Source organism: Mobula birostris, chromosome 7 (genome assembly GCF_030028105.1).
Source record: "Mobula birostris isolate sMobBir1 chromosome 7, sMobBir1.hap1, whole genome shotgun sequence".
In the NCBI taxonomy this organism is placed as follows: Eukaryota; Metazoa; Chordata; class Chondrichthyes; order Myliobatiformes; family Myliobatidae; genus Mobula; species Mobula birostris.
In genome coordinates this window covers 130,770,387-130,792,236 of record NC_092376.1, presented here as the reverse complement: position 1 = coordinate 130,792,236, position 21,850 = coordinate 130,770,387, and the positions used below count along the sequence as shown (strand labels likewise).

General features: G+C 38.0%; 1 protein-coding gene across 3 annotated transcripts in view; it reads right to left on the bottom strand.

Annotated features, from left to right (window-relative positions):
- Positions 1-3,352: 3,352 nt before the first annotated feature.
- csnk1a1 (casein kinase 1, alpha 1) overlaps positions 3,353-21,850 on the bottom strand; it is a 37,520-nt gene continuing 19,022 nt past the window's right edge. For 2 of the 3 annotated variants that reach the window (XM_072263751.1, XM_072263753.1), the window contains 6 exons: positions 11,150-11,289; positions 10,080-10,158; positions 8,913-8,987; positions 8,490-8,596; positions 7,054-7,202; positions 3,353-5,697 (listed from right to left, as the gene is read on the bottom strand). In XM_072263751.1, coding sequence (XP_072119852.1) covers positions 5,690-5,697; positions 7,054-7,202; positions 8,490-8,596; positions 8,913-8,987; positions 10,080-10,158; positions 11,150-11,289 — 558 coding nt within the window. In that variant the 3' untranslated portion in view covers positions 3,353-5,689. Of the gene's footprint in view, positions 5,698-7,048; positions 7,203-8,489; positions 8,597-8,912; positions 8,988-10,079; positions 10,159-11,149; positions 11,290-21,850 lie in introns of those variants that run through there. The other variant, XM_072263752.1, reaches the window with a different exon arrangement.

Here is a 21,850-nt window from a genome sequence, read left to right as displayed (position 1 = left end):
ATTTTGCACATGGTGGGAACTAGAACAACCAGAGGAAATTACATGACAAATGTTCAGAATTCTATGGAGGTATCACTTAGTTCTAAAACAAGCTGTTTATTACAAACATATTAGCTACTGTACTACTGTAAGCCACCTTAACACAAGTGGATGGTAAGAGAATTGGGTTGAACAAGAATGAAAGACAGTTGGTTTAAGGAAATGTGGTGAAGAGTGGGGCAGGGTACTTAGTAAGCCTGATGGTATCCTACTGTGTACACCATAATGACATCTTGGGAATATAGCCAGTCAAGTAAAATATTACAGTTATTTCCAGATAATGCACTGGAATTACCATCAAGTTATTTCTATTCTACTAGGGGAATAAATGCTTACCACTCTAATGGAGCTATCCGAATCATCCACATGACTTAACTATACTAACTCTGCAATTCAAGCCAGAATCTGAATCAATGACTGCTGCTCTATCACACCTGGAATATCAGATATTTGATCTGCTTAAGTGAAAATATATATGAAAATACCTCATTAAATCACGGAGGATTTTGTTTTGTAAAACCGTTTATACTACAATTAGCATTTTGCTTCAGAGTATGATTTCTTCATTTTAGAGTACTGGATTATCATCAACTTTATCAACCTAACAAACAAAACAATCACGTTAAAATGTGCTGTTATGGCACTTTCAGAACAAAAAAAAACACTAATTCTGGATTAAACCTGGCTCCTTTAAAGTGATAAATTTACACAAGCTTTCAAGAGGTCATACAAAATGATAGTATTTACACTAATCTACATTATTAATCCAGTACTGCCATTCCTTCAAAATATTTTGGCTTAAAAATAAAATGCATTTATCTATGCTCTTCAAGCAAAAAAGTCAGAAAAAGCAGCAGTAAAACAACAGGACCAGTATTTTGGTTAACCTTTATAAGGGAAGACTTCCTGACATGTTACCTTGAAGCATCTTAATGTAACTTGCCCAATCACTCAATATTTGTTGAAAAGTGGATAATTTGCTGTTTTCTCACCTTACAATGCAGCTGTCATGTTCTGACCCTATCATTCTGGTCTCTTATCTGCTTGACACCTCTACACCTTACATCCTACATGACATAATTCCACCTAGTTTTGCATCATCAGGAAACTTGAAAATATGACATTTGGCCTCTTCTGTCAATGATTAGCTGGGGCACAATTGGCAACCCTTGTGATACCCCAATAGTTAGAGCCTGCTAAACTGAAAATAATCCATTCATTTCAGCTTTGTCTAATAATCACTTCATGTCAATATATTATCTTTTAATTACTAACTGCTTCAATCTTGTTTATCAGCTGCTTATGTGGGACCACAAGCAAGCCTCCTGAAACTCCAAACACATTACATCCATAGATTAGACAGTAGGGAAATCAACCATATTCTCAAAGTACTTCAGAAATGAGTCAAATACATTTTTCCTTCATAAATTTACTGGTTTTGCTCTAACCAATCTTTCATAAATCTTCTATGACTTCAACTTTTACAAAGGCCAGAATCAGGTTTAGTATCACTGGCATGTCGTGAAATTTGTTATGCAGTCAGCAACTCTCCAATTTATCTCCCTTCTCTTGTAAACAGTGGGGTCATATTTGCCATTCTATTAAATTCTGGGGAAACCATTTGCAGTATTTCCTATCTTTATGGTCAGCTGTTTCAAAATTCTGGAATTGGCATTGACCAGGTTTTAGCATACCCATTTTTTTGTAAACTCTTCTTCAGATTTTTATTCCCATTAGACTAGGTTCCCTGGTAGATTTTGGCAGATTTTTTTTTTGGGGGGCCTCACTTTGTGAAGACAAACTCAAAGTAGTTCATTCCCTTGCCATGTTATTATTCCCCATTATGAAGTTGCTCATGCAAGATCCACATTTGCCTTCACTAGTCCTTTCCTTTAAGTGCTCTTGCAGTCCATTTTTGTAGTTTTCTGGATACAATCTTACTTTTTGTTTAAAATAAAAGAATTTCTTACCCGCTTTGCCAGTCCCAACATGCTTTAAAGCCTCAGGTCTATTACTACCTCTGACAACTTCATAAGCCACTTCCTTGGAATTTGATGCAATGTTTAGTTTCGCCTGGCAGTCATGCTTGGATAAGTTGAAAATACAAGGACAGAACTAGATATGGTTCATGGGGAAAATACATTTAATCTAGTTTAATTCCAATGTGGATTTTTATTTCTAACTGATAGATTACTTTAAAATATAAGTAGTGAAATCTATGTATTTTCATTAGATACAAATTAACATTTTAACTGCATTAAATTTCACATTTACACATTATATTACATTTCAATTATGCATTATCTTAGTAGGCATGTGGTTCAAGAAATGCATCCAAATACACATTCATTAATATAGCTTCAGATTTCACTCTCTATACAAACCTCAAGCTATTCAAAGCCAAAGTGGAGATCGAAAAGAGATTGAAAATCAAAATCTGTATACATTTTCTAAAAATTGCAGGAATTCAGCAGTTTGCACAAAATGATGCACTATCATCTTTGATTATATGCTCATATTGTATCCATTGTTCTCAGAATTTTTTGTTGTCTGCCTTGTGTTTTGCCAAAGCTAGATGTGTATAATTCCTCTTCAGCTGGTCATTAGGTAATATTCACCGTATGAACCATGTGTACAGGTTATGATTTAAATTCTTTCATGTTAATTCAAAACAACTTGAATTTTATTTCAGAACTTTCAAATAGATGGAACAGAAGGAATACAGCCGTATCACACTTCAAAGATTGCATGCTGATTGGCAAACATTGCTGTCCCATCACTGGATGTCACAATATCCCGATATATACAGATATTTGATATAAAATCCATATAATTGAACTCTCACATTCTGAAAAACAATGATAAAAATAAGAACTAGAACAGAACAAAAGAAAAATGAATAAGAAAGCAGTAGCTTAGTCCTTCATGGACTATGATAAAAAAAAAGCAACTTTCCAGTATTACTATTAGATATTCAATACTTAACAATTCATTGCACTGGCAAAAAAAAAGAAATCATGCCATCTTTTCTTAGATGTTATTTTGCATAGGACTCTGCACTTTTTAAAAAATATTCAATTGACAAAATGTCTTTCACTCTTGAGAGAGAATTGTATCCTTGGACACCAGCTACTTCCAAGTAGACATTTCAGCCACTGGTAAAATTCACTCCTGCCAGTCTATTATTAAATTAATGAAAACAATTATCAGGAAATTAGTACAGGAAATTGGTGATAGTCTTGCATGTGTTTAACACCATGTGACCAATGGCACATGTCACAGGTTTCTTTTACTTTTCACAGCTTTTGGTTAGAAGATTTAGGGAAATTTAAGCAGCAAAGAAATAATGGGCAAGCGTATTAAAAAGTATCCTCAACACAAATTTAACTTTGTGTGCATAGTGTTTTATAATAGTTTGTCTGATTCAAGAGGCAAAACAATTAATATTTTCAGCAACAGGCATGTATTTCTGATCACATCAACCTGCAGTCAAACTCAAGGGGCAAAATTAACTTTGTCTGCAGCGTTCAGTTGGAGCCAAACACATCAAGCTAATCACTGCTAATATTATTTTATACTACACTTCTTAATCTAGGTTAGAGTGTATTAAGCAGAAGCTTTGGTCAAGATTGGGAATAGACAAATCTCAAAGAAGAGAATATGCTTTTGCAATTGTTATGCATACACATCTGAACATATGAACATAAAAGCTAGGACTAATTTATTTAATGAGGAAGTTCTGGTTTGGACTTATTTTTCAAAAAGAGCTTGTCGTTATTTCACCAGGAAAATAATCATCCAGCGTCTTTTATACATTTTAGTGATTAAACAACTTAGAGCTGTATTTGAAGTATGCGGAATCAAAAATAACCATCAATTTTGTCTCCAGCAAGGAGCAATCAGTGTAGATTGTGCTTTAGCAGGGGAAACTCAAAATGAGGGTGCTTGCTCCCTGTAACAGAGAATTAAAAAGAGAAGGACAAAGGCAATAATCTTCCTTCCAAATCTATTGCAAGAATAATATTTGGACAGATTACTGACAAATAAAAGTGCTATTTCATAGGCAGAAACCAAACAAATTCAAATTATGGTAACTGGATTATAGCGCATTTTGTTGGGGAATATAAACCTTGTACCTTTCTTATATATCTTGCATGATAAATTGTCAAAAATTAAGACTGGCCAGGTGATCAACAAGTAATTGTTTTTAATTTATTCTTACATGCTAAAAAGGAATAAATTACACTGTTAAAGTACTTCTAGCAATAAAAGATTTTAGCTGGGCCAGAATCACAGCCAGCAACAGTTGCCATTACTGCACTGTACACCTCGACTGCAAAACATGTTACTTATCATTCATTTTACCAAGACAAAAGTAAAAAAAAACCTCCAACACACTTTTAATATTTCAAAAGAAACTTCAATATTTAGCCACTGTTGTATACAATGGCATATGCTTAGTAGCTGCAGAGGCTCCATCATGGACACATTCTCTTTATAATAGGTTCACTGCAGTAAGACAAAGCTAATACCCCTGCAAATACAAAATATCCATTGTATTAATAAAAAAGAAAGGTACATCTGTCTACAAATCTAAAGCCATCTGTGAAGAAATGCAACATTTTAAAATAAACTGGCTGATGAAAGTTTAGTTTCTTTTAAAAAAGGTGAAAGGGTGAGAAGTTACAAAGCAAATAGGGAAGTTTAGCAGAGCATTACAAAATAACCCTATTCTTTTACACGAATCATATATTCTTATTCAGTTAACATGTAAACAAAAAAGCCAATATTCAAACACACTGTAAACCCCAAGTCAGAGTAGATGTGTACAGTGATTACAATGCTAACTAAGCCACAATTTCAGTCTTAAGTTGTTAGCTAAGCTTTGCGATGACTAAGCTTTTCTTTTAACCAAGTACAATATACTTAATGTGGAATTCTAGTTTTATCTAGTAGTCACTAGTTTTATCATTTCTTCACAAAAGATACCACTCTAGCACAAGACAGCAGGCAGAGTCCTTCCAACAGGAAACTTGGATTCTTTGGTTGCTATTGATTTACTACTGGCTGCAGGTGATTTAATAGAGAAATCCCAGCTTTAAGAGATTTACCATTTTTCTAGTAGGTAACAAGAGATTTAGAACACATTACAAGGGAGAAGATAGTTGAATGCAGTGCACCTTTCAAGTAAATGCTTGGGGCAAAATTCAGAGACTGCTTAAGGAGCAACTTCCATGTGCCACTATGAGACATCATTTAACTTCCAAGCAGTGCAGAAACAAAAAAAAAATGAAGGAAAGATTGGCAAATTCACAACGTTAATTTTCTCTCCACTGTGTCAACCACATTCTTACATCCCATTTATTGAATAAAGAAAACTGTACACCAGCAAGTCTGCTTCAGTTGCTCTATTTTGAAAGATGAAACTGCGCTTTTCCAGGAATTAGTTTGATTAAAGGCTGCTACAGTTGCAGGTACAGTCTTTTTAATATGCTCTTCCCAGAGTCAGCTGTATCCAGTAGAGTTTAATTCACCAGTTTAAAGGTTGTCCACTGAACGGCTTGTACATGTGAAACAAAAACCAGAAGGGGAGTGACAAAAGGCAACCTGCTCTCACATGCTGCTTTGCTCCTTTGCTTCAACCTCGAGATCAGAAACCTGTTGAAAAAAGATTAGCCAATTAAGTGATGTATCTTTTAACTATTATATAACATAGTATTCAAAAGGTTATGATGCTAAGATGCATCTGCAGTTACTGTTTTCACACTTTGGACTCACTTATACTCAATGTCATTCAGTAGGAAGTGTCCATTTAAGTATATACACCATATGACTTTAAATTATGCTCCATATACTTTTATCTGTGCAAAACTAAATGCTTTGGTGCAGAAGAACGCAAGATAGAGCATAAGGAAGCTACTTGTCCCTTCAATCCTGCCCTGCTATTTATTATCATTGCTGATCAGCCACACGCCTCATTTTTTGTGCCAGCTGCTCATTACCTTTCAATTACCAGATCTTTCAAAATGTTTTTATTTACATCCTCTAAATAATTTCAACCATCTAACCAGAATGCAAATTCAAATTAAAGACAGAAACAGTGTGCCATATAGCAGGGGCCCCCAACCTTTTTTGCACCGTGGACCAGTTTAACATTGACAATATTCTTGTGGACCAGCCAACTGGGGGGGGGGGGGGGGGGGGTTCAAGTTCAACAGCGTGTGACAGGGAATGAGGAAAGGTGCAGCTGACTCATATCGCCTAATCATATCGTTTCCTTGCGGCCCGGTGGTTGAGGACCATTGCCATATAGAAACCAGAGTAGAACATTGCTTCCATGCTCTACTTTATTTTTTTGCACACCGATCTGAAGTTAGGCCTTTCAAATTACAGCATAACAATGGATTAGCACCATTTCATTAGCAACTTTAAAGCAAAAGGATAGTCTGCACCAATTGTATGGATGGCATGACATTGTAGAGGTTAACATGATGCTTTATAGTGCCAACATTCATCAAACAGGGTTCAATTTGTATGTTCTCTCCACGACCACATAGGTTTTCTCTGGGTGCTCCAGTTTCCTCCCACATCAAAGATTCACGATTAGGCCAGTGAGTCATGAGCATGGTACGTTGGTGCTAGAAGTGCTGTGACACTTTATTGGGATGTCCCTAGAACAACTCAAAGATCATCGACGCAACTGATGCATTCCACTCTATGCTTCGATATTTCCACACTGTAATAGCTTTTCCTATTCTTCTGAAGGCTCCATATTAAGCACACAAACTTAATCAAATTAAAAGCATTTCCGTGCAATGGAGGACGGTAGTTAAATTAATCATCCACATCCATTTCCAATCAACATAAAAGAACGAATCAGAGATTTGAGTGAGCGAAGCAGACATATTTGACTACCTGATTGATTTAACAAATGAACACTGTATGCAAGGTTTTTCAGTAAGCTGCATACATACTATTTTCTATATTACATGTCAAGTGGCTATGGTTACTAACCTTTCATGTTGCTTTTGGATTTTTCAGTTTGCTTGCCTGTGGGTGTTTGAGCCTGTTGCCCTTGGCCACTAGAAGAAGCTGCTTGTTGTGCTGCTTTTTGCTTCAACATTGTCCAGTCAAATGTATAGTCATACTGATGATTTAAGGTTCTAAATAAAGAATAAAAATTGCATGTTACGTCCTAAGAGACAAAATTTAAAATGTTATTTAAGTCATTTCCATACTTTGGGTGTTGATTACTAGATTCTGAAACATTGTTTTTTTTTTTGAAGTTAGTTCAACTCATTAATACATAAATGACCTCTGCCTCACCCATCTCTGCCCAGAAATGAACTAATACCTCTGCCGCTCTTCTACAAGCGCCAAATGTCATAACGGTACAGCACTGAAACAGATGCTTCCACCTAACAAGTCTGTGCCAAACAACAACAAATTCTGCATTAATTCCAATTTACCCTCCGCAGTTCCGTAACGTGGCACATAATTGCACATATTACCATTTCTGATCTGACCTCTACATCCATACAATTGTACAGTATGAATGTTTGGCTGGGAGCTGAATTGAGACGTTATACATCTCAAGCTTAGATTCAGCAGGTTTTCAAATAGGTGAAGTCCCTTAAAAGTATTCAGAATACTGATGAATAAACTTGGGATTTTTGGAGTGGTGAAGCTAGTTCTTCAAAGGGCAAGAGATGGAAAGTGACCACAAATGAGCTTACAGGATCAACTACTGAGGGAAAAGGCCAATTTGGAAGTGAAAAAGAACCAGGATAAATCATTAGTGGATAGCAGGAAGGGTTACCAAGTATCAGGATCAGCTGATACCAACAGAATAAAACAATGTTCAGAAACAGACATAACTGGATGGAAGACAAAGATAGGACCAAAAAGAATGAGTCATGTGCAAACACAATCCGAAAAAAAAAATCACCTAAATGTCAGGTGATAGTGGCCACATGGGATTATGATGCAGTACTAATATTAAACATGGCTCAAAGGAAGTTTGGGAATTATACTCCTATTTATAGTTTTGAGGCAAGAACCCCACTGAAATATATAAAATTCTTTCAAATCTTGACAGAATAAATGCAAAACTGATCTCTCCTTTGGACAAGATGCCTCCTATCAAAAGTCAGGCATCAGCTATTCAGGAGATACTGAGCCTTTCAAATCTTGCAGCTACAAGACCTATGGAGTATGCATGGCTGAGTATATTCATTGCAAAGATTTATATTTTTAAGATATCAAGTGAATCTCAGAATATAACATTAGTGTAGAAAGTAGCACCAAGGTTAAAGATCAAGCACAATCTTTCTGAAAGTTGGAAAAAGCCCTTGTTAATTTCTAAAATAAAGCACAAGAATTTTTCAGGTAAAGAATCAAATCTTACTGATTAGACATCTCAGAAAACAAATTATAGTTTCATAAGTCACCTGAAGAGAATGCGGAATAACTGTCGGAGATACATGTAATCTGGTGCTTCTTCAAAACGTAATCCACGACAGTAGTTCAGATACATTGCAAACTCAGCAGGGAATCCCTAATTAGGGAGAAAAGTCAAATGCATTTCTTTACTTAACATGAAACTCAGAATATACCCCTGAAAAATACTTTTAGTAAATGCTATTCATTAGTTTATTTTTGCTAGCCATCTGCTCTATAGTTATTGCATTACAAAGTCACCAGGAAGACATGAATCAAAATATTTGCAAAATTGCGCAATCACCCACCTCCATCAAATTTTCTAAAGGTTAAGTTGCTCTGATTAATGCACCAAATTAGATATGAGGCAGCTGCATGTAGTTAATATTTCAATGAATTAAACCAAATGTGAATAAAATATAATGAAAACATACCTTACACAAAACCTCAACTGGCGTGGACATCTTCTTCTCACTAATCTTTTCGTACTTCTGTTTCTTTGTGGCTGCCTGTTAAACAAGCATTTCATGACGGTTCAGCATGTGCATATATTGCGGAAGTTTACAAATTTTCAATAGAGAAATTAATGTGTACTTGAACGTTCTGTTTATTTTAGCACATTATTTAACTCCGTGATGCTAGTTTATCTTGGATATTGGGGGGGATTGCACAACGAAATGGAACAAGGAGCACATTCAAATATAATCCAAGTTCATAAAGTAAGGGAATTTTCAAGGGCTGAGCAGCCATAAATTAGAAAACATTGGAGATGCATATTACTGCCACTTCTATTAAGCAAATAACAGAGGGTACTAGGAAATAAGTAAGACAAGGTATAGGAGTGTTTTGGATTGTGATTGCCAGAAAGACATATTTTGTCCACACGATTTAAAATTTTACACCCTTTCCCATATATAATGTTTATATATACATAGCTGTGGAAAATATGATCAAGTTTAAGGTAAATATGAGTGCAACATATGGAATTTCAAAAAACTATTCTTCAAACGATACATACTTAATTTTAATGGTCATGTACTATTTAAGTAAATATATATAAGTCTATGCTGGAGGCTTCTGTTTACTTCTGCCAAGATATAGCACGATACTTTTGATATTCAAATACAAAGCACTCCAGCAGCATATTGTCTGGCAATGCATGAAAAAAAATTGCACCACAATAGCTTGGAAATGATGTGTGAAGCTACAATTTATCTTGAGGTGTAAAAACTATACAGCAGGGAACAAGAGTGTGAACTTAGTGAACCAATTTGACCCCTATATGGTCAACACTGCATCCCACGATGCTCAACATCTCAATACTTCTATATTGCTTCCTAAATAAGTACTCATGAGTTGCATTTTAATTTGCAACTTTGAGAAGCACATTTTTGTTTCACAAACTCAGAAGCACTTCTGCTGCTATAGGCAAAACACTATCTATGTTATACTCACAAAAAAAATTCTCTCTTTCCCATCTACAGACTGAAAAGTTGATTACAAAATTTAACCCAAATGAGCAGATACTTAATTCAACTGATGCAATGTTAAGGCAGACTATGTTGCTACTGTATCACTACAAAAGGCCCCACTCAATTTACCTTCAGTCCTTGCCAAGGAAGGCTTGTCCTGTTGAAGTACATCAGTACATAGCCTAGTGATTCCATATCATCACGACGACTTGCAGGGAGGAAAAAAAATAGCAAAATCAAATATCTTACAAATATATAAAAAACTTTATTGCAGTAAAGGTCGAAATAAACTGCATCAACGTTTATAAAGCCTTTAACAATTACCATTTGTAGACACACCTCTTTTCATGCCATCACATTTTTTTTTGTTTAAAGAGTAAAAATGCACATGTTAAACTGCACTTAGGAACCTCCATTTTCTGGAGACAATTTCTCAAAGAATTTTTAAATATACCTCGATTCTTTGAGCACATTCAAACACTGGAAAAGAAATTATGGAATAATAAAAACTACAAATTTAACCCATAATAATCTCTACCGTTATCACTATCTCAGCACATAGACATTGAGGAAACATGTTTGTCATATTGTTTCCTCAATGCCTACCCATTCCACAGTTCTACTGTAATCCTTCCAATTAGAAAAAATTACGAACATCATTCAATCTATATTACCATCCCATTTGGTATGGCTGCTCTTGCTTTCTTATCTCAGCACTGCTAAATGAGTGCACTTTGTTTGGTCTATGTCATAAATTTGAGCCAGGCTTCCGTACACAATGTTATATGGAGACTATATAGACCTTTGGATTACTTATGCTGTTAATGCTACCATTTCTCACTCTTCAACTACTGGCTAATGTTTTTGATTATTCACCTTTTAAAATAGCTTCTTGGGCTTGGTTTACTTTCTTTCAAGCCCAAATCTCTATTTCACTCAAGCTAATGAAATGTTTAAATGCTGCTTTACATTAAATTTAACATGCAGAAACTGTACCTAGAAGTCAGGGTAAAGAGCAATTTACCGGTGTAATTATTTCAAACTGAAGAAAATAAGGCAGCATTTGATGGAAAAATGCAACAACAACATGAGAAATTAGTTATTCAAATAAAGTTTTTCATTTTTAAGATCAGCTGTAAAAGCTGATAAGAAATATTGCAAATGAACATTAGATTTTAAGGTAATAAACAAACAGTTACCTCTGTTCGATACCTAGATGTGCATTGATGCTGGCATAACGGGCTGTCCCTGTAAGATTCTTGTCTTCTCTGTATGGTATATGTTGCCTTGTCCGATTGTCACGGTATTTTTTGGCCAAACCAAAGTCAATCAGAAACAACTGTAATGTGAAGTACAAGATAAACACAGTATTAGTGCCGATGTTTGTAAAATCCAAGATTTAACTCTGTAAAACATCAAAAATCATCAGAAATACAGGCATACAAGCAGAAAATATTACAAAAAGACTTGGTGCTTAAAATTAATCTGATAAATTTTACACTTCACACAACCCACCACACACAACCTTTGATGGCTCTGCTCTTCTGCTACACAACTGGATCCCCAACCCAAATCACAGCCAGAAAGAGATGCAGCATGGAGACAGGCTGAATGAATCTGTGCTGACCATCAACCACCCACTTACACTCAACCCTGCAGTAATCCTGTCTTTTAAAAACTTCTCAGAACACGCACCCCCCCCCACCCCGAGATTACCTACACGGTAGAGGTAATTTACAGCGGCCAATTAGCCAAACAACCCATGTGTCTCTGGGATGTGGGAGGAAACCAGAGCATCCAGAGAAAGATGTGTGAACTTCACGCATACAGCAGGAAAGGTCAAGATTGAATCCATGTCTCTGCCGTTGTAAGGCAAAATACAAAGACTACTACTATAGAGGGCAGATAGAGGGATTTAGAGAAGGCTAGAAGTCAAGACTAGGGTTGGTGCTTCTGAAGCTGAAGCTATTTTAAGGTAAAAACAAGTTCTGGTACTCTGTAGTATACACATACCATTTTCAACAGTTCTTTCTTAAGTTCAAACACCGATATCTAATTAAAGTCCTCAAAGTAGCCATAATACTTATACATTAAGACAAACGTATATTCTAATAAACACCTCGAATTTAACTTTAATTTTGTATTGCATTCAAGATTATTGTAAACCTGAATCAGATTTCATAACAACACTCATACTTAAGATGCAAGAAATTGTGAACCCTTTGCAATTACCTGGTTTTCTGCATTAGTCACTCATAAACACAAACACATTCTACCTAAATTAATAGCACACAAACAAATGTACATTTCATGTCTTTATTGAACAGATTGTTTAATCACGGTCCAGCCTGGAAAAGCTATGTGAACCCTTGTATTTAATAACTGGTAGAACCTCCTTTAGCAGCAATAACCTCTGCCAAACGTTTCCTGTAGCTACTACTGACCAGACTTGCACAATGCCAAGGAGGAACTTTAGACCATTCCTCAATATAAACTCTTTGTTCATCAATATTTCTGGGATACCTTGCATGAACAGTGCTCTCAGGTCATGCCACAGCATTTCAATTGGGTTAAGGTTGGGACTATTCCAAAACACAACTTTATTCTTTTCAAACCATTCTGTTGTTGATTTGCTCTTGTGTTCTGGATCATTGTCTTGTTGCATCATCCAGCTTATACGAAGCTTCAGATGACAGACCACTACCTTGACATTCTCCCGTAAAAGGTCTTGATATAAATTTTGAATTTACTGCTCCCTTAATGATTGCAAGCTATCCAGGCCCTGAGCAGCAAAGCAGCCCCAAACCATGATGCTCCTTCCACCGTACTTCACAGCTGGGATGAGGTTTTGATGTTGGCGTGCAGTGCCCTTTCCCCTCCATACATAGCAGTGTGCATTTCTACCAAAAAGTTCAACTTTTGTATCATCTGTCCACAGAAAAATTGTCCTACGAGCACCATGGAACATCCAGACAGTCCTTTGCAAACTTAAGATGTGCAGCAAAATGTTTTTTTTTTTTGGAGGGCAGTAGTTTCCTCTGTGTTGTCCACCCATAAACACCATTCTTGTTCAGTTTTTCTTATAGTAGACACACAAGAGACTTTAGCAAGTTCTAGAGATTTCTGCAGGTCTTTTGCTGTTACCCTTGGGTTCTTTTTCAGCGTTGCACGTTGTGCTCTTTGCAGGACACCCACTCCTAGGCAGAGTAGCAACAGTATTGAATTTCCTCGATTTGTAGGCAATTTCTATTACTATGGACTGATGAACACTTGCGTCATTAGAAATGACTTTTAAGTCTTTTCCAGCTTCACGCATCTCTATAATTCTTCTTCAAAGGTCCTCTGAAAGCTGTTTTGATTGAGGCATGGTGCACACAAACAGATCTGTCTTGAGAAGAGCAGGCTCTGTCAGTAACCTGACTTTGTGTGCCTCTTTTTAAAAAAAAATATAAATAGGACAGGGCACCTCTACAACATCCCCCCCCCCCCCCCCCATTATACCATCAGGATTTAAAATTCACCGAAAATTCTGATGGTATAATGTAAAATCAGGAGTTTCCAGATATTGTGTAAGCAAAATGTCCCTCATAGCTAGTTGACCAGGAAGATTAAGAAGCGTGGAATCCATGAATTGGCTTCCCACAGAGGACAGTGGGTAGTGGTAGAAGGGTGTTATTCTATTTGTAACTAATAGTGTTTGGAAGGATCAGAATTGCAACATCTACTATTTAAGGTTGGAAGGATTCAAAGTATATTTATTATCAAAGAACGTATATATTATACAACCTTGAGATTTGTTTGCTTATAGGTAGCCATAAAGCAAGAAACCAAAGAACCCAGTTTAAAGAAAAGACCAATGTGCAAGAGAAAGGGGGTTAAAAAAAAACACAGATCATGCAAACAATTGAAACAAGCAACAGCATTCCGAACCAAATTGAGTCCTCAGATCCGAACCCTGAAGCAAGCCCAAAGCCTCAGTTATCAGTTTATCATATTAGTGGGCTCGGAGTACAGCAGCTGGGGCAGTCTTCATGGACTCAGTTTCATGGAGAGAGGAGTGATCACTGAAAGTGAACAAAATTGGTTCTCTCCTCTGATTCTTATCAGTCTATCTGGGCCAGCAGTTAAATTGACCAAACAATGGATCGTACCTCATAATGTACCCCAGGAATGTAGAGGGGTTGGCTACTAAGCTTGGAAACAAAAATCATTGCAGTTATGAGTGGAGAAATGGCAGATGGAGTTAACCTACGCAGGTGCAAGGTATTGCACTTGACAAAATCAAACATAAAGGGAAAGTATATAGGTAATGGCAAGACCCTTAGCAGCAATGATTTAGAGAGGTCTTAGGGTGCAACTTCATACATCCCTGAAATTGGCAATATAAACAGGTGGAGTGATAAAGGTGGCATATGGCACGCTGGTCTTCATGATAAGAGTACAAAGATCAGTATGTCATGTTCCAGTTGTATAAAACTTTGGTTAGGCAACACTTGAAGTATGGAAATATTGCATTCCCCCTGCACCCCCACCCCCCCCCCCCCATGCTACTGTGGGAAGGATGAAGATTTGGAGAATGTTCAGAGAAGGCTTACCAGAATACTGCCTGGATTGGAGACTGGTAGGTATGGTTAGTTTTCTCTGGATCAGAGAATGAGGGGAAACCTTGAAACATTAAAATGTAAAATATTGCTTCAAGGTTGCAGCAACAAAAAAAAATTACCTGTTTGACATGCTTGAAATACCCGTCCGTTCCTGTACCAAATACAGGAACTATTTATTTGGTTCAGATGTAAAGAATTCTCCCCCCAATGGAAAGGATATGATTACTGTATGGTCATAAAGCTACAAGAGGCAGAGATAGAGTAGAACCAGAATCTTTTTCCTTAGGATAGAAATGTTAAACACTGAATGGCACAGCTTTAAGAAGAGAGAAAGAAAATACAAGGGGATATGTGGGGCATTTTTGTGGTAGGCACATGCAACATCCTGCCAGGAGTGGCAATGAAGCTGCAGCAGATAGTGGCACTCGAGGTTTTCGATGTATTACATGAATATGAAGGGAATGGAGAGATATGAATCATGAAGTCATTAGGTTAATTTGGTATCATCTTACATTACGGGTTGAAGGGCCCGTTCCTGTGCTATACTTGATACACTAACTAAATAAATGTACAGCTACGTATCAGTACTCCCCCCCACCCTCCGCCAAATGATTTTCACCAATGGTTCAAAGCTTTAAAGTTCAAGCACAAAACAATGTTCTAGAGTTGTTTTATGTACATGCTTCCTGTTAATGGACTCAAAGCATGGAACACTAATCTACCATCAATGCATCTTTTCAGAAGCCACATATTCAGGCAATAGGCATCATCTATATTCTACTAAAACTCTCATGCTCTTGTCTGTCTGTGACCTCCAATTAGTGCAAGCGGTGCATTACAGCAGCACTTTTTTTGGCTAAATCGAATTAAAATGCGCTAACTTACAGAATGCAGGCAAAGTTCAGGGTTATATATTCCTATAAAATCGCTCATTTGCCAAAATAAACAGGTTCCCTTTTAACCCGAGACCCGATCTGCCATTATGGAAATCAGGACGCGACAGCCTGACGCATGTGCACGGCCAGCCACAGCAGCAACACCTAACGGAGCAAAAGGGCAGGGCAGCTCTATTTCGAGGGGTCACATTCTGCTAATCACCATCAGCATGTGCAGGATTGGGACAGATCTAACTGCCATCCATTAATAAGAGATAATTAAATCTTATTGTAATGACATACTTCGAGACACCCATAAAACCCTTTGCTGCAGTCAAAGGACAGCAGTGACTATATCACGTCCATTTAGGAGAGCGCCAACCACATCAAGAATAATCAGCATCCTTTGGTGTTACTGTTTTGTATCTTCTATCCAGCATTAGGGTAAAAACAAAATGATCAGCCTAATTATGCCACGTGGAAAGGGAAGGGGGACGTTATGGTCAAGAGATGATGCCAAACGTTGTCAGGAAACAGCAAGGAGAGGGAGAGAACAAGAATCTGATGAGGCCAGGGCCGTACGACTCCAGGATCAAAGAGTCAGGACAAAAAAAGACGAGAGAAGAAGAGACAGAGGAGGAGAGGCATGCACGTCTCCAGGATCAGAGACAAACAACAAACAGCAGAAGAGATGAAGAGACAGGGGAATGAAAGGGCTGCATGTCTCCAGAATGACAATGAGAGGTACAAGGGTGGCAGAGCAACACTCACAACACGCTGGAGGAACTCAGCAGGTCAGGCAGCATCCGTGGAAATGATCAGTCAACGCTTTGGGCCAGAACCCTTCGTCAGGACTGAAAAGGGAGGAGGCAGAGGCCCTATAAAGGAGGTGGATGGGGGGGGGGGGGAAAGAGTGGGAAGGAGAAGGCTGGTAGGTTCCAGGTGAAAAACCAGTAAGGGGAAAGATAAAGGGGTTGGGGAGGGGAAGTAGGGAGGTGATAGGCAGGAAAGGTGAAGAAGGAATGGGGAAAGCACAATGGGTAGTAGGAGGAGGCAGAACCATGAGGGAGGTGATAGGCAGTTGGGGGAGGGGGCAGAGTGAAACAGGGATGGGAGTAAGGGAGCGGGAGGGAGTTACAGAAGTTGGAGAATTCAATGTTCATGTCCAGGGTCTGGAGACTACTCACGGTATATGAGGTGTTGCTCCTCCAACCTGAGTTTAGCGTCATCCTGGCAATAGAGGAGGCCATGTATGGACATATCTAAATGGGAATGTGAAGCAGAGTTGCTGAAGTGGGTGGCAACTGGGAGATCCTGTCTGTTGTGGCGGACGGAGTGGAGGTGCTCGACGAAGCGTTCCCCCAATCTGCGTCGGGTTTCACCGATGTAGAGGAGGCTGCACCAGGAGCACCGGATGCAATAGATCAGTGGTCCCCAACCACCGGGCCGCAAAGCATGTGCTACCAGACCGCAAGGAAACGATATGACTTGGCAATATGAGTCAGCTGCACCTTTCCTCATTCCCTGTCATGCCCACTGTTGAGCTTGAACACACGCGAGGTCATTACCCACGCGTCATCCATTGTCAACGCGGGATTAAGATCAACTCCTTGAGCAAATGACGACGGGCTGAAAAGTATGTTTGACATAACATCTCTGCCAGCATTCTGGATCAAAGTCAAGGCTAAATATCCTGAGATAGCCAAGAAAGCACTGAAAACGTTGCTTCCATTTCCAACGTATCTCTGCAATGAATGCAATGAGACCTAAATTACGGAATAGACTGGACATAAGGAATCCCCTTCGAGTATCACTGTCTCCCGTCACCCTTCGATAGGACTGTGATGTTGCAGGTAAACAAGCCCAGGGCTCCCACTGATTCAGCGATATTGGTGCGTTGCCATGATTTTATATGTTCATAAGGGGAAAATATGTGCTATGTGTTTAATATCCAACGTTACTTAAAATGTTATGATGCTATTGACTTATATAACCATATAACAATTACAGCACAGAAACAGGCCATCTCTGCCCTTCTAGTCCGTGCCGAACCCTACTCTCACCTAGTCCCACCGACCTGAACTCAGCCCATAACCCTCCATTCCTTTCCTGTCTATATACCTATCCAATTTTTCTTTAAATGATAATATCGAACCTGCCTCTACCACTTCTATTGCAAGTTCATTCAAGCTCTTCAAGCTCAACACTTACTTCAAGCTCCCCTGTCCTCCCCTGATAATTGATTTATTGCTATATTCATGCCAGGAAAATATGCACTGTGTGTTTAATATTAAATTCCTTAGATTAAACCCTTTTAGAAATGAAATTGAGTGTATTAGCCACTTATCACCTATATTCCGGTCCCGATTAACAGCCCCCCCCCCCCGCCCGAACAGAATCTCCAAAAACGATTTGTAGAAAAAAAAAATCGGCACATACACGCATGCGCACTGGTGCCCGCGTAAGGCTTCATGGTCATTGTAGTCTTTCTCGGGGAAAACCCAACGTATTTACTGCTTCTCTTGTCCGTTGGCAACCCTCAACCCGCCCCTCCAACCTGGTCAGCCAGAATATTGTCAATATGAAACCGGTCCGCAGTGCAAAAAAGGTTGGGGACCCCTGCAATAGATGACTCCAACAGACTTGCAAGTGAAGTGTTGTCTCACCTGGAAGGACTGTTTGGGGCCCTGAATGGTGGCAAGAGAGGAGGTGTAGAGACAGGTGTAGCACCTACTCTTAAGTACCGGGTGGGAGATCAGCAGGGAGGGACGTATGGACCAGGGAGTCGCGGAGGGAACGATCACTGCGGGAAGTGGAGAGGGAAAGATGTGTTTAGCAGTGGGGTCCTGTTGAAGGTGGTGGAAGTTGCAGAGGATAATGTGCTGGATCTGGAGGCTGGTGGGGTGGTAGGTGAGGACAAGGGGAACTCTGTCCCTGTTGTGGTGACAGGAGGATGGGGTGAGGACCGAAGTGCAGGAAATGGAGGAGATGCGGGTGAGAGCATCATTGATGATGGCAGAAGGGAAACCATGATCCTTAAAGAAAGAGGACATTTGAGATGTCCTGGATGGCAGATGAACCAGAAATGATGCCATCAAAAGTGTCCTTCGTTAAACGAGGAGGAGCTATATTTGCTTTGCTACGCGTCATTCTTCTTTAATAAACTGAGGTTTACTACTTCAGTTTCCAAAGCAAAGCGATACCAATAGCATTCAGGAAAATTTAATGTTCATTCTGGTCACATCAGACGGCACTATCCTTCTCTCAAAGGGTGCCCCAACAGGTCACCCTGTTGTCTAGCTACTATCAAAATTTGCCATTAGCCATACAGCACTGCACTTCAATGCTTCAAGTATGCAGAATGAAACTTCAGCAAAGCAGACCCTTTGTTGAAATGGAATGAAGATCACCTGTTACCATGCATGAAAAGTCCTCTCATTCCTTTTCCAAATATAGGAAGCATTCGTTTAGCTTCAGTTGTGAAATAGAATTCAGCCCCCACCCCCCTGGAGAGTGTATGAGTCTTGTATGGTCATTAATGCACAGCCTGCACTAGATCTGATATTAACCAATCATTGCTGCCCAATATTAAGCAGCATGAATTTTTGTTGAATCACATCTTTCTTTCTTTGACAGCAACGTTATCGAAGTGAGATTGCACTGTCACACAAGACTGGATAATGCCTCAGCATTACGAAGCAGCATTAACAATAATTCCACACACCCAACACCAGCTAAAGATTTAAGTTTGTATATTTAGTTTTAATCAAATTCCAGATGTTGTATAGGATATTAACTTAGCCATAAAATCTGAGCATATCAAGGACAAATTCCTAACTTCCACACTTGCATGACATCAGATTAAAGTTTTTCCAGTTGTCTTCTATATTTAACACTTACTTGTTTAAAATATGCTTAAGTTTCATTGATCTGAAAACATGCAAACTTGTTTCTGTCATCCTTTTGTATGCAGTTCAGTGATTAGACTAAACTGGAGCCAAAAAATGCATGTAAAGTGTACCTAGCAATGCCAGTCTGACAAGTTAACCAAGATATTTTAATCCATTTCACAAAGTTAACAACCCCATTGAACTATTATAAATGCTAGAATTTTTTTTCTGATGAACATCCAGATAATAATCAAGAGAATTACTTGTTCATCACATTATTGTATTTGGAAGATAGTAATGAACAAATTAGATGCTACATTCTATGCACTAGCTGTGAATACCAGGAAAAGCCAAATGCAAGCAATTCTAGGTGGTGGATTATAGACTAATATCACAGATCACTATTTTAGGCAATTTGACTGACCAGTCACACAAAAAAATTCCGTGATAGCATCCAAAAACAAAAACCTGAATTGTTATTTCAGCCCCATCTATAAGACTACAATTTTGCATACATAAAGCACACACTGACATTAGCTTTATTTGAAAATAACATTCATATTTAAAGTAGCGTACCATACAAGCTTTCTGAATTATTAAATGAACATTGACAATTTACAACTTACTAATTCACAGTGGACAATGCACACAACTAATTTTAAATTTCTATGCTTTGATTTGAAACAAGAGGCATTTTATAATTGCAAATACAATGGTGGCACGTTTGCCTGGATTAGAAATTGATTTTGGGTTTCTTTTCCCAAGAGGACTAAAACTTTAAAACGGCAAGTTGATGCAAAGAAGCAGCTACATCTTTTTAGAAAAAGCATTCAAAGTCTCCTCAGATAGATATAGAAGAGTCTCTGGTTAAATTTCACTAAATCAAGCTTTCTCACAACTTATTTCATTTGCTACATGAACCTTACTGTACACTTAGTAACTCGCTCCCGCAGTATCTTGCCTTATCTGAATTTAAAAAAAATAAGCAGGGATTTAACATAAAAATGGCAACATACAATTTACTTTCCCAATTGGTTGTATTTATAGGATAACTTTCAGATTTGTTCACAAGGTCATCTAGTCCCTTCTGAATACAAACATCTTTCAATCTTTTGCTATCAGAGATCCATTTTCTATCTTTCCTTGTACTTCACCATAAAACTTTTCTACATTATAATCCATCTGCTAAGTCCACATCACTTACTTAGCCTGTCGATATCTCCTCTTCACCACCAAAATCACAATGCATCATCAGCACTCACTGTCACTCAGCAATGTTTCAACATCACGTCTGGACATCCAAATAATTTGTGGATTGCAAATACCTCGAGTCCTGATATTGGCCACTCCATAAATTACAGCTTTACAACCTGATTTTCTGTTCATTAATCAATTTCAATCTAACTAGTATATTTCTCTCAATCCCATATCTCCAACCTCATGTGGGGCTGTAAGGAAGGAACATTAATTTTAATTTTAAACAATTAAAATTAATGTTCCTCAGTAATTGGTAAGTAAGAGCAACTGGAAAAAACCCCACAATATTTCTAACATATTAAGCGGATTCTAGTTAATTGGGCCATTGGTTAATCAGGACAACCACATATTTGAGACAACTCTTAAAGAATACAAACGAATCAAGAAAAATTGCTGAGAGTGCCTTTGTTTATTTGGGACACTATGCTACTTAATTGAGACAGGAGACTGCTGCCGAATAGTTTCTAACTAGTGTCAGTTGTGTACATTTGTGTGGTTGCTAGACATTACACTATGCTTAGAGTGAGCAGTCTTTAAATAGTATCAGCTGCATGCGTTTGTGTTCAAAAATCAGTGATTTTTTTTTCCACTGAAAGTTGGCAAGAAATAAGCATTAAGACAATTCAAATCTGTTTCAAGATTGACGCTTAGAGATGCCAGAAACAGCTAGGAGTGAGAATGAAGTAATTTCACTACTTAAGAACCAAAGTAATTTCACTACTTGGAAGAACAAAGAATTTTAAGGTATTGACAATCATCTTGAACATTACAATGAAAATGAAGATCTGGAGGACGCAATCTTTCAATAGAATTGTATGGATATTCCATTATCTGCACTAGATGGCTACACTGATTTTGTTCACTGCATACAGTGCAAGAACTCCATCCATAACCATTAAGAACTAATACAGTTTTACAATACTGTAATACCATTGGTAGTGTTCCAACTTGTTCTGTATTTCATTTAAACACGAAACTTTTTATTCAGTTTTACTTTTTTAAAATATCTTTTCAAACTATTTCCATGAAACTTCTGCTAACTGGGTCAATATATACTGGCCCCGATGTGTCCCAATTAACCGGATCCACTGTATTGGAAAAATACCCATTGGCATATGATCTCTGGACAAGGAGAATAATACAGAATATTTGTTTACATTCTGGGCTAAAATATCTTTCAGCATTATTCTTTTTAATGTTAAAAGGTTATTCTTTCAAATAATCCTTTCAACTAAGATATTAGCCACCAAATATTATGCTGTTCTTAGGAGGGT